Raw genomic sequence first — 12,594 nt, forward strand, 5'->3', positions numbered from 1 at the left:
GCCGGACTCGTCCAGCTCGGGCTCGGGCGAGGCGGGGTCGGGGCGGGGGACCTGCACAGGTGGCAGGTGGGGAGGAAGCGGGTCGGCGGCGCGCGGGGCGCAGGCCGCAGGGGGCGCCGCCGCGCCCGGCGCCCCGGCCCCGGCCCGTGGCGGTGAGTGCGGCCCTGGCGACGGTCGCCCGGCGCGGGCCTCGTCAAGCCCCGCTTCCTGCGCAGGTGCCGCGCGTGGTCCGCGCCTCGCCCGAGCCCGAGCTGGACGAGTCCGGCTCGTCGGACACGTCGGACGAGTCGGTCCGGCTGTCGGGCTCGGACCGCTCCGACCGGTCCCCCGGCCGTCCGCAGGCCGCGCGGACGCGGTACGCGCGGGCGCGCTCCGACCGGAACACCGTGTCCCACACCAGCAACACCGACGACACCTCAGTGTGAGTGTTCTCTTGTATACGTGGGCCACTCGTCTGTAGAGTGTTCAAAAATATCTCAATGGCTTATCAAAGTAAACCTCGTCTCGATGGTTATTATACTGGATCTATTTCGTTCAGTAAATAAATAAATAAATTAATATCATGGTGTTTTAGCAAGCATATTTAATGATTTTTAAATACTCCACTGTATTTTTTTAAGCAGGATATATTGAACTCGAATTATTCATATTCACTTTTTACTTTACAGATCATATTCGGACAGTAAAACAGAGGAGAGGTAAGATAATGATATAACAAATGTTCTTAAAATGGTTGTAAAACCATTTCTAGCTTCCATAATCAGATTAGAGCAGTAAAATTATTAAGTACCGTATTATGTGCTTGGAACGCGTATCAAATGCGATAAGCGAAGAAGGTTCTTAATGGAGAAACGTGTCCAGTAGTGGAACGTGGAATATTTACAATGCCGTGTGATTTAGTTTGTTTTCGTAATCAAATAGTCTGAAATAAATAATGAAGTTTGTGCGTCTAGTGAATCAGCATAAGCATAAGCAGACTGCGTTCGCGTGTTTCAGCTCGGAGTCGTCGCAGTACTCGGACTGGGAGGCGGGCGCTGCGCTGGCGCCGCCGGCGCGCGCGCGCAGGAGGCCGCTGCCCACCAAGCGGTACTGCCTCGCCCCGGCGCCTGCGAAGGGGGTTTGTCGAGACTCACGTCGACTCGTGCGCAGGTACAGCCCCGGCGCGGGCGGCGCCAAGCGCGCAGGCGCGGGCCCGGCGGCGCTGGCGCCAGGGCCGTCCGCGGGCGCGGCCCCGGCCGAGCTGCCCGAGGCCTTCCGGCCGGGCGAGTGGCTGTGCGCCGTGTCGCCGCGCAAGGCGCCCTACCACCCGCAGATGGGCGACCACTGCCTCTACTTCCGGCTGGTCGGTAGCGGTCTCCGCCGCGATCTGTGGACGCGCGCAGGGCGCACCGACGAAACGCGTCGTTGACTGTCGCAGGGCCACCAGCGGTACTTCGAGGCGGTGGCGGAGAAGGACGTGTACAAGGTCAACCCGAGGGACAAGCCGTGGGAGCGGGCGCACGTCTACGTAAGAGCGTCCCTTCGAACGAGACGGAAGCGCGCGGAGACCCGCCTACAGCCGCCGCGTTTGCAGGAGTGCGAGGCGGTGCAGGTGGTGGGCATCAAGTACGCCATCAAGCCGCCGCGTGTGGTGTGCCTGCGCCTGGCCTGCGCGACCGAGGCGCAGCGCGCGCGCAGCCTCACGGTGCGCTACCACGACATGCCCGACGTCATCGACTTCCTCGTGCTGCGCCAGCAGTACGACGCCGCCACGCAGCGCCACTGGGGGCAGGGAGACAGGTGCCGGTCGCCGCTGCCCGCGAGCCCCGCGTCTTTACGACTGCCTTACCCGCGGTTGTGCTCCGCGTGCAGGTTCCGCTGCATGATCGACGACTCCTGGTGGACGGGCATCGTCCTCGAGCGGGTGACGCCGGCCCGCGCAGAGGCGGACGCGGGCGCGGCCGCCGGGGGCACCCGCGAGGCCCGCGAGTGGGCCGCCGCCGCCTCCGCGCACTTCCTGAGCTTGAAAGTGAGGTGGGACAACGGCGAGGTGGAGAGGCTCAGCCCGTGGGACTTGGAGCCCTTGGACCCGGAAAGGTGAGAATGGACTATGACTTCAGAGCGGTCGATTTCACGAAGGCCACCTTTGCTTGACGCCATACACCATTTCCACTCAACTTGTTTGTAGCTCGAACGTACAAGCGTGTTCAGCATTCTTTAGTCGGGGAGAATTAAGCTACAATGTAACTTCTCAATTCAAAATCAGTTACCTTTGCTCTCCTTCCTACTCCTTCATCACACATAATAAATAACAGAATGAGTTGTAATTTCATTCTTTAACATACTTGCCAACGGATTGTTGTCGATATTGCAATAATTTATTTGTAATCTTCCACAGTGAAACTTAAATATAAGAACATATAAAATGAACCTTGTTTATTATAAAATGGTAGTGCTCAAACTAGGTTAAACCGTGTGTTTTGAGACAAACAGACAGGCCTTTCGTTCTATTTAGTATTCACTTTTATAGACAACAAAAACAGTGAGACCCATATCACTGACACACGATAAGCTTCGTTTTGTAGCCTATGCTGACTATGATGAAACAATTGTGGTTGCTCAGATTGCCGGCGGAGCCCGGCGGATCCGTCCCGGTGCTGCCGCACGAGCTGGAGGCAGCCCTATATCGCGCGGAGGCCAGCGAATGGCCCCCGCGGGGGGACCGGCCCGCAGCTTGTCGCGCCATCGCACAGCACATCAGCCAGGTCCGTATTGGACTCTTAACTAATATTATTAACTTACGTGTGGTAAGAGCTACTCCGCTGGACAAATTGCAGAACAGTGTGTTGCAGATGTAGTGACAAAGATAGAAAAAGGGTTAAGGCGAGGTATTTTAACGCGAGTTTTCATCGAGGACAATTGTACGAGAGCCGTCTCGCGTCCCGCAATCCGCGCGTTGAAATTTAATATAAAATAAGGAACAATAAAATTAAAAAAATATACATAACTTCGTTAAGAAAGAAGATATCCATAATATTAACCTTAGAACTAAGTTCAAACTCGTGGTACCAAGAATTTGTTTAACTAAGGTAATTTAACTAAGCTAAACGATTCTTTTATTAACCGACTTCAAAAAAGGAGGGGGTTCTCAATTCGACTGTATTTTTTTTTTAATGTATATTACGCGATAATTCCGGTATTTGTAAATCGATTTTCATGATTCTTTTTTTGTTGGAAAGGGGGTACTTCCATAGGTACCATTTCATTTTGAAGAAAATCATCCACCTCTAAGGATGGCTGTTCACGCATGAAGATTCATTTTTATAAATAGCGCCTAAATTTTACTTAAGGAACAATTATTTTAATGGTTAATTTTGCTTTTTTTTTTTTGCTTTTGGTAAATTTCTCCAATTCAAGGCGTTTTTCTCTCAATATGTTTTGAGTAGTAAGAACCGATTTTTATTATCTCCAGTGTCAAGTCCTGTATAGTGGCGAACTAGGTGATATTTCAATAAAACTTAGCAAATAGACGTAATTCTACGTACTTTTGAGGTCGGTTTTTTTTGTACTCTGTACTGAGATTAAGGGGTACTGTATACGTTTTTACACTAAGATTCCGGAGCATATATATTAAGTTTACCATTTCCTAAGTTTAAAACTTACATTAAAAGTATTTTAATTCAAAAGTCATAATGCAAAATTGTAGACTACGTCTTAGATAAAAAACTATGGACAGACAACGTGAGTCTAGATTCCACACAAATATGATTCAAAATGTATTCTATAGCATTTAAGTTTATTTGATAAGAGCAATCCCCAGAGATTCTTGCTCGTTCTTCTCAGAGGTCAGCGTAGTGAACGAGCAGTAGCTTAAAAAATTACGTTTTCAAGTGTAAAAATTTTACCTATGAAATAAATGATTCTTTAACTTTGAAGAGGAGAAAATTTTACACAGATCCGACAGACGCAGCGGGTCTTTAAACCGCTGGGCCATTTTCAAATTTTGGGATAAATTTACTGACATAATTATTGACGAGTAGAATACCAAAATGTAGCAGGTTTTCTGTAGTTACTTAAAGAGAAATATCTGCATATAAAAATTATGCGCAAAGATAGATATTGTATTGTAAAATAGTTTGTTTTAGACTTTTATTTTACCCGGTTTTCAGGATTTCATATGATCGGATAAAGAACATCCTGTCGTGTAACGAAGTAGCACATTCTTTTGACAATATCCTTAGGTGTGTCGTATACTTTTTGCATGACCGTTATTTAGCAGTAAATACCTAAACCAATTGATCTAGCAAAACAGTTTTTTCCGCTTCTCCTCCGACGACTCGCCTTAAGTGGTTCGGACATGTAGAGGGGATGAATGAAAGAAGATTGACGGTGACTGAGAGTGAGCAGGCGAAAGCCAAACAAAGAAAGGCCAGGACAACAATACCCTTAACCGACGAGCGTTAATGCGTGTTGATTAGACGACAGATGTGTCAGAATTGTAGTATATAACCCATTGACCTACCAATAAATGGAAGTCGGGTGCGCGCTAAAAAGTGTCCGCACCTGTAGGGCGTTAAAATCGCATACAGAGCGTCAATCGCGCAACAGTCTTCGTTTGTTCGACTGACAGCGCGGTTGTCAATCATGCAATACCTACCAATAATAATAATTTTAAAAGTTACTGCAGTAAAGTGTAGAAACAAGATTTTGTATCATATTTTCACTAAACAAATTGTGTTATAATTATTAATACAAAGATCGAACACTCAGAAAAAATTCCTTCGATCCGGTCGGATTCGAACCGACGTCAATTTAATTAAATTGTGTTATCATAGTTCTCATTTAAAGTAGTTATTTTGTACAGTTTTATAATATTCAATTTATATATATAATATGAATCGTAAATATAAATTACAAAAGCACAAAATAATCAAATAGCTAACTGCCCTTTTTCTACACATTTCATGCGCAAAAGATGGAAAGAGACCCATTACGTCAGTTTCAAGAAGCATATATAAACTTCTTGGTCGTTTTCAATTGTTCGAACCACAAGCGATTGAAATATTTAGGACAAAGAAACTATAGAGTTGCTTGGATTTTAATCTTATTTCTAAAATATTTTTTTTATTAAACGTTAGCAATAACTAACAAAATATTGTTGTACTCCTTTTACGGCTTGGGATTACCTATCAGAAGTCAGAAAATACATTTGCCCGAAATAACGTTAGCTCGAATGTTCATAATGTCAAATGTATTTTTTTAGGAAGATTACAAAACAAAAGCTAATTTTGTCTTTGTGAAAAGCATCAAAATTTCTCGAAAGTAAGTCAAAATACTCTTATTATAAAGCGGTTTTCGGAATTACGGATATTTGAGTTTACGTTTAGTTGGAATATCGGTACATTTCTTTTAGTACACGCTTATTTTCACATTTGTAGTAATATTTGTATGTACGTGTGTATCTGCGCAACTTTACTATTATCTTTAAGTGAATTTGTACAAAATTACACATAATAATATATATAATAAAATATATAAAATTAATTAATATTTACGAGAAAGGCTACTCCATTACTCTTGTATTCAAGTAATTTTTAGTCGAAGCTAAATATGGTGCGTTTTGTTAAGTTTCCAGTATAACCTGAATATGGTGTTTTTGGGCTCTTAAATTGTTGCAAGCAAAATTAGGCAGTACTGCAATGACGTTATAATTTAAATTAAATGTTTTAGTTTTTTTTATTTCGTTACATAAAAAAAAATTTTTTTTACGATATTATACGACGGGGGATATTATAAGTCGTGCGCCAGGCGACAGGCCTGGTCATAACAATTGCAGTGACACTCGCAGCTTTAAATCGCAAGACCTGAATCACTCTGTCACTGCGCCCGTCACTCTGAGACAAAGTTGACAAGACCCGCGTGCCTGTAGATTCACCAGTTTCCTTTTTTTTTAAATTATATTTGTAGCAGTGGAGCTCCTTGTGAAACAGTTCGTCCAGGGAAGTACTGCCACCTTGCCTATTTCTGCCAAGAAGCAGTAATGGGAGCATTACTGTGTTCTAGTTTGGAAGGGTAAGGATGCTGGTGGCACATGAGACTTATCAACCCTCAGGGTGACGGCGGCAGTGGCAGAGCCTCTCAGATCTTTGTGTTTTAATGCCCTGTGTGACACTGCAGCTGTTATGGACGGGCGTGTAGCTTACCACCAGGCGCACGACTTGTTTGTCCCGTCACTTGTTACCATAAAAAAACCGTTTCGGAGCAATGCGGTTGAAGTAGGATAATACTGTAAGGAAATTAAACACAAGGCAGACATCTAAATCTGTTTTTTTATCCTTCATCCCTCTCCATTACATGACAGATACATAGTGTTGTCTCCTTCGCATTTACTTTTTATACATCACTCGGTTACGTATCGGATGCATAAGACTGACTCCTTTGCCGTCACAATACAAACAAATAAGAATATAAATAAGTTCGTGTCGTCCAGGTGATGTGCCTGTCAGTGGCGGAGCCGTTCGTGGCGCCAGTGGACTTGCAGCTGTATCCCTCGTACGCCATGGTGGTGCCGTACCCCATCGACTTGTCCACCATCAAAGCCAGATTCGACAACTTGGTGAGTTTTTAAACATTATAGAAACGCATTTTAACAAAAGAGCTGTGGTAGCGTAATGAGAGAAGAAATTTTATTCGTAAGTTCCTTGTACATTTATGAATGTTCGGTAGTTTTTAACCAACTTCAAAAAAGGAGGAGGTTCTCAATTTGACTGTATGTTTTTTATTTTTTTTGTATATATGTTACGCGATAACTCCGGTATTTGTGAACTGATTTTCATGATTCTTTTTTTGTTGTAAAGGGGGCACTTCCATAGTGGTCCCATTTAATTTTGAAGAAAATCATCCACCTCTAAGGGTGGCTGTTCACGCATGAAGATTCATTTTTATAAAGAGCGCCTAAATTTTACTAAGGAGCAATTATTTTAATGGTTGATTTTGCTATTTTTCCAACCCAAGGCGTTTTTCTCTCCATATGCTTTGAGTAGTGAGAACCGATTTTTGTTATCTCCAGTGTCATTTCTGCCGCCAAGTAATAATTTCAGCATTACTGCGTTCCGGTTTTTAAATGTAAGTGTGCTGGTGAAATTACAGGCACATGGGACTTGTCAACTTATGTCTCAGGGTGACGGGCGCAGTGGCAGTGCCTCTCAGGTCTTTGCGATTTAAAGCTCTGAGTGGCACTGCAACTGTTATGGACAGGTGTGCTGCTTACCGTCAGGCGCACGCCTTGTTCGTCCCGTCATTTGATATTATATAAAACAAGATGATTTATTTTATTACTGACTGGTTATACAAGCGAGGGAATACATATGCTCATTGCTTATACCTACGTAACATATTGAATGCTACATCACAGTACTTTCTCTACGTGGCAGCCCAGCACGGTAGCCTTGCGGCCTCGGAGGCGGGCAATACAGATAAGGAGGGCAGTATAGAATTTCATATGTTACGAAATGGTATGATGGTCTGTCCGTGCAGTTCTACCGGCGCGCGGCGGCCGCGCAGTTCGACGTGCGCTACCTGGCCAGCAACGCGGAGCGGTTCAACCAGCCGCACTCGCCCATCGTGCGCCAGGCGCGGCTCGTCACCGACCTGCTGCTGCACATCATCAGGTACGGCCGATTCACTCTCTGACCTAGAGGTTCCCAAACTTGGACCACTTGCCAATTTTTTTTCTGTTTTACGTATACCTGTTTTATCAACTTTGTTTTGTTTTCGACAGCTAACAAAGCTCACTTTAATAAATGTAACTTTACAGTGAGAAAATGTATTTAAAAAAAAAAAAATATTTAATACACCATCATATATTATCATGTATTAGATATACCATCGGCACAAACATAGAGAAACTTACACTGTTTTTAACCTTCTTAAAAAAGGAGGAGGTTTTCAATCAGAATGTATAGTTTTTTGTATGTATGTTACGCGATAACTCCGGTTTTATTTTATTTGTGAACCGATTTTGATGTGTTTTTTTTATTAGAAAGAAGGTACCTCAGTAGTGGTCCCATTTAAGTTTGTAGAAAATATTCCACCTGTAAGGGCGGCAAACTAAGGTATGAATGACTTTTGAGGTCAGTTTTTTTAGTACTCTGTACTGAGATTATTATATCATGTAAATTTTTACACAGTATGTTGTACCATTACAGGCGTATACAGCGTTTACGAAAAAAAAAACCTTAATTTAAAAGAAACACAACCCCTAAGACTCCGCCGTTAAAGCAGTTGTAACATTCCGTTTGAACTTATATTCCAAATTAAATATTACGTGCACTCCCCCTTTTTTTTTTGTGACATGGATCCTTTGTAGATTATGTATATGACCACTTTGGGAATCTCCGCTCTAACCTGTTTACCTCCCACTGATGTTTTGTGTCTTTGGCAGCCACTGGCGCGACGTGAACGTGGTAGCGAAGTACCACGAGCTGGCGGCCGCATACCAATCGTCAGACGACGAGCCGCTCGCGCACCAAGCCACCAAGGTCAGTACACGTAAATTATTGAAGCTATGCCATTGGCCGGTTTGAATTTCGAATTCATGTGATATTAAAGCCAAGCGATTGGTCGTATTGTGCATGTAACACAACATTATATAACGTCTGTTCCCTTATTTTTACGGACTTGAACCAGTTTGGTCATTTGCGTAACAAATATGTCGAAACCGTCAAGGTTTAGAATTGAATCTTATGACATCTGCCAACTGTAACTGCCTCCGTGGCCGAACGGTTACCATGCCGGACTGCCACGCAGAGGTTCTAGTTTCGATTACCGGGACGGGAGAAATATTTGTATACCCCACATTATTTATTTCGTGAGTTTGGGTGTAATTTGTGGTTGTCACGGCTACGACCCTTTACAAACGGTGGAGGCGCCGATTTGCGAGAAATTTTGTACGAATTTATGGAAAAATCTCCGCAGGAAGGAAGAAGAAACATAACCGTCGTAATATTGATTTGTATTACTTATTTTATTGTTTTATTTCTTGTGCTAATCTAACTAACTTCATAGTTCATTGAGCTACAAGTAATAAACAGATTGTCAACGATCCTGTAGTTGCTGTTCATCCTATTATTATCATCAATAAATCAATGTATTTGGCGTACTGACTAAGAATTTTCCTCAGTTTTTAATATCCGGCATCCGTCCGGATAGTAAAAATAGGCCGGATAGTTACCGGATGTCCGGTTCATCTCTAATTTTTTCATTATTACATAAACCGAAACATAGACTATACAATATTATATTGCATCATGTTTGCAAGAGACTTACAATATTGGGTAAGTTGAGTTGAAAGTACAGAAAACGATAACAGTAAAATTTTTTTTGTGCACAGTCTCGCCGCGCGGGCGCTTCGTCGTCGCGGTCGGGCGAGTGGAAGACCGCGTGCACCAACGTGTTGCGGGAGCTGATGGCCTCTTCGGACTCGGAGCCCTTCCGCAGGCCGGTCTCCACAGACCAGGCGCCGGGTATGTATAGCTGCCTACGTTGCGTCTGCTCGTCGCGACTCATTTTTGTTCTACGCGTCGAGTCCGCGTATTGTTACACTGGCGAGATAGGAATACATATGTCTCCCTCTTGCAAATAATGTAGGCCCTCTGATTAGTTGATCGTATGTTAAACACTTAGATAGTATATATTCCCTATTTATTTTTAACAGACTTCAAAAAAGGAGGAGGTTCTCAATTCGTCTGTATGTTCTTTTTTTTTGTATGTACGTTACGCGATAACTCAGGTATTTGTGAACCGATTTTCATGATTCTTTTTTTGTTGGAAAGGGGGTACTTCCGTAGTGGTCCCATTTCATTTTGAAGAAAATCATCCATCTCTAAGAGTGGCTGTTCACGCATGAAGATTCATTTTTATAAATAGCGCCTAACTTTAATTTAGGAGCAATTACTTTTAGCAATTATATAGTTGATTTTGCTATTTCTCCAATTCAAGGCGTTTTTCTCTCGATATACTTTGAGTAGTGTCGTAGTGAGAACCTATTTTTATTATCTCCAGTATCAAGCCAGTATAGTGGCGAACTAGGGGATATTTCAATGAAACTTAGCAAATAGACGTAATTCCACGTACTTTTGAGGTCGGTTTTTTTAGTACTCTGTTCTGAGATTATTATTGAACGTTATGGTATTTTTACTACCATTATACCATACATATTCACACATATTTATTAGAAGGATTTTTTATGTTCGATCTTTGTATTAATGTAGTACATGAATATTTATGATGTTGAATAATAGTGTATCGACTGTGAACTGGCAATTGGTACTATCCAAATTTTGACAACTTAACAGGATGAAGAAAAAAATTGTTTGTGTCATTTACATGGCATCTGGTTTATTAAATAATAAAACCATTGACTTACAATTATATGGACGTCGGGTCCGCGCTAAAAAGTGTCCGCACTTGTAAGGCGCTAAAATCGTATACAGAGCGCCAAACTCCGCTTTAGTCTTCATTTGTTCGACTGACAGCGCGATACTGCGATGACATTACAATTTAAATTTCGAATGGGTTGCCTTGGGACATTTTTTCGTGGTTTTTGTATTAGACCCGTCGTCCATTTATTTGTAAGGCAATGAATAAAACGTAGTTTTTAGATATTTTTATTATTATTATTATATATATGCATCTACATTAGATATTTTTATTTAATAAACCAGATGCTATATAATAGTTATTTTTGATACAATTGCGGAAAGTTAGTCATTATTCACGAGTCTCGAGGCTTCTTGGCCCGAGCCAGAGGCGAAGGTCAAGACTCGAGACAAGTGAAAATGAGAAATCCGCACGTGTAACAAACGACGTTTTTTAATACATTTGCGAAAAAACTACATTGAAAGTAAAATAAAACAATATTTTAAAAAAAACTTATTTTATTTCTTTGTCTGATACAATGGCAACTGTTGTCAGTATTCAGTCACGTTAAAATTACTATTTTCCTGGCGCGGCTCGAAGCGGTCTCGCGTAATACTCACCTCCGGTCATTGTTAATACTCAATCAGCCATCTTTATGGAAAATATTTTGGTATTTTTAAATGTAACCCGTTGTTTTATAAAACACCTATGCAATTTAAACAAATAACATGTTTGTAAGTAAATATAGGTTTTAACGACGAATGACTTATGTCACAAAGCACATAAATGTTAAATAAATATACAACCTCTTTAGTTCTATGTTTAAGACTTGAAACAACTGTAAACTAAAAAAAAATGGAAAAGTAAAAAACACTAGTGCGAGAAACCGACTTTCGGCACGATTTGTAGTACGAAAAATACCACGTTTTGAGCAACTGTATTAAAAATGTTTTTTTTTCTTCATCCTGTAAAGTTGTCAACCGGTTGCCAGTTCACAGTCGATATTGTACAACAAATGCATAAAACTGTCCATATTACTCGAGACGTATAAATCGAGGATAAAGTGGGTTTTATGGACGACGTTATGCGCTCTGCTTTTCGCTTCGATTGCGAGGAAATTATACAGCAATATTGCAAATAAATGTGTATTTTTTTGCTCTCAGTTATATTTTGCAAGCTTTATTTTTTATGCACTTCTATTTTTTATAACTTAACTGACTATTGTCTACTTTTAACCGACTTCAAAAAAAGGAGGAGGTTCTCAATTCGTCTGAATGTTTTTTTTTTTTGCAAGTTTTTGATGATTCTTTTTTTTGGAAAGAAGGTACCTCAGATGTGGTCCCATTTAAATTTCAAGAAAATATTCCACCTCGAAGTGTGGTAAACTAGGGGAGGAATGCCTTTTGAGGTCGGTTTTTTAACCGGAGGTTAGGTTATTATATTAATTTTATGAAGTTGTAATGTGTGCGGCTGTTGGCGCCTGGTCTCAAACGAAGATTTTACTTTTTGCACCAGAGCATAAAATGTTATCTTGTGCAGCCTACACCCAGCGTAAACACGAAGTTCACGAGTGAATAGATTTTGATCGCGGACGGCTTTCCCTCCGGCAGACTACCACCTGGTGATCGAGCACCCGCTGGACCTGGGCACGATCCAGGCGCGGCTGGCCGGCGACGAGTACGCGGCGGCGGAGCAGTTCGTGCGCGACGTGCGGCTCGTGTTCGCCAACAGCCGCGCGTACAACACCAACAAGCGGAGTCGGGTGAGAGGCGCCGCGGGCCGAGGTCGCGCTCCGGCCGGACGCCGACGTCACAGAGCCGCCGCTGCGCAGATCTACTCCATGACGGTGCGGCTGTCGGCGCTGTTCGAGTCGCTGTGGGCGCGCGCGCCGGCGCCGCGGCGGCTGCCCACGCGCAGCGGCGCGCGCAGGCCCGCCGCCAGGACGCGCCCGCTTCGACGGTCCCTTTTTTTCGTTGAAATCCCATCGAGTGGTGATCCCGTTCAAATTTAAAGAAAACAGGCCACTTCTTAGGTATTGCACTTGACGTAATAGTCCAAAAGAATACTTAATTTATGTTTTGTTTATATACTTAGTTATTTAACACACGGAACATACAATATTAATTTAATACGCATTGTTATAAAACACGTACTGTGAGTACTAACAGAGTTGGATGTATGACTACAGTTTGTGCT

General features: G+C 42.8%; 1 protein-coding gene across 1 annotated transcript in view; it reads left to right on the top strand.

Annotated features, from left to right (window-relative positions):
* The window catches only part of LOC113240522 (bromodomain and WD repeat-containing protein 3), a 23,510-nt gene extending 11,101 nt beyond the window's left edge, over nucleotides 1-12,409 (top strand). The window contains exons 12-24 of the mRNA XM_026477853.1: nucleotides 16-421; nucleotides 669-698; nucleotides 997-1,342; nucleotides 1,418-1,507; nucleotides 1,574-1,779; nucleotides 1,852-2,076; nucleotides 2,603-2,744; nucleotides 6,470-6,595; nucleotides 7,516-7,649; nucleotides 8,423-8,519; nucleotides 9,371-9,503; nucleotides 12,009-12,160; nucleotides 12,230-12,409. Coding sequence (XP_026333638.1) covers nucleotides 16-421; nucleotides 669-698; nucleotides 997-1,342; nucleotides 1,418-1,507; nucleotides 1,574-1,779; nucleotides 1,852-2,076; nucleotides 2,603-2,744; nucleotides 6,470-6,595; nucleotides 7,516-7,649; nucleotides 8,423-8,519; nucleotides 9,371-9,503; nucleotides 12,009-12,160; nucleotides 12,230-12,409 — 2,267 coding nt within the window. The remainder of the gene's footprint in view (nucleotides 1-15; nucleotides 422-668; nucleotides 699-996; nucleotides 1,343-1,417; nucleotides 1,508-1,573; nucleotides 1,780-1,851; nucleotides 2,077-2,602; nucleotides 2,745-6,469; nucleotides 6,596-7,515; nucleotides 7,650-8,422; nucleotides 8,520-9,370; nucleotides 9,504-12,008; nucleotides 12,161-12,229) is intronic.
* Nucleotides 12,410-12,594: the final 185 nt, after the last annotated feature.

This window comes from Hyposmocoma kahamanoa, unplaced genomic scaffold (assembly GCF_003589595.1).
Source record: "Hyposmocoma kahamanoa isolate Upper Pololo Valley unplaced genomic scaffold, ASM358959v1 146, whole genome shotgun sequence".
In the NCBI taxonomy this organism is placed as follows: domain Eukaryota; kingdom Metazoa; phylum Arthropoda; class Insecta; order Lepidoptera; family Cosmopterigidae; genus Hyposmocoma; species Hyposmocoma kahamanoa.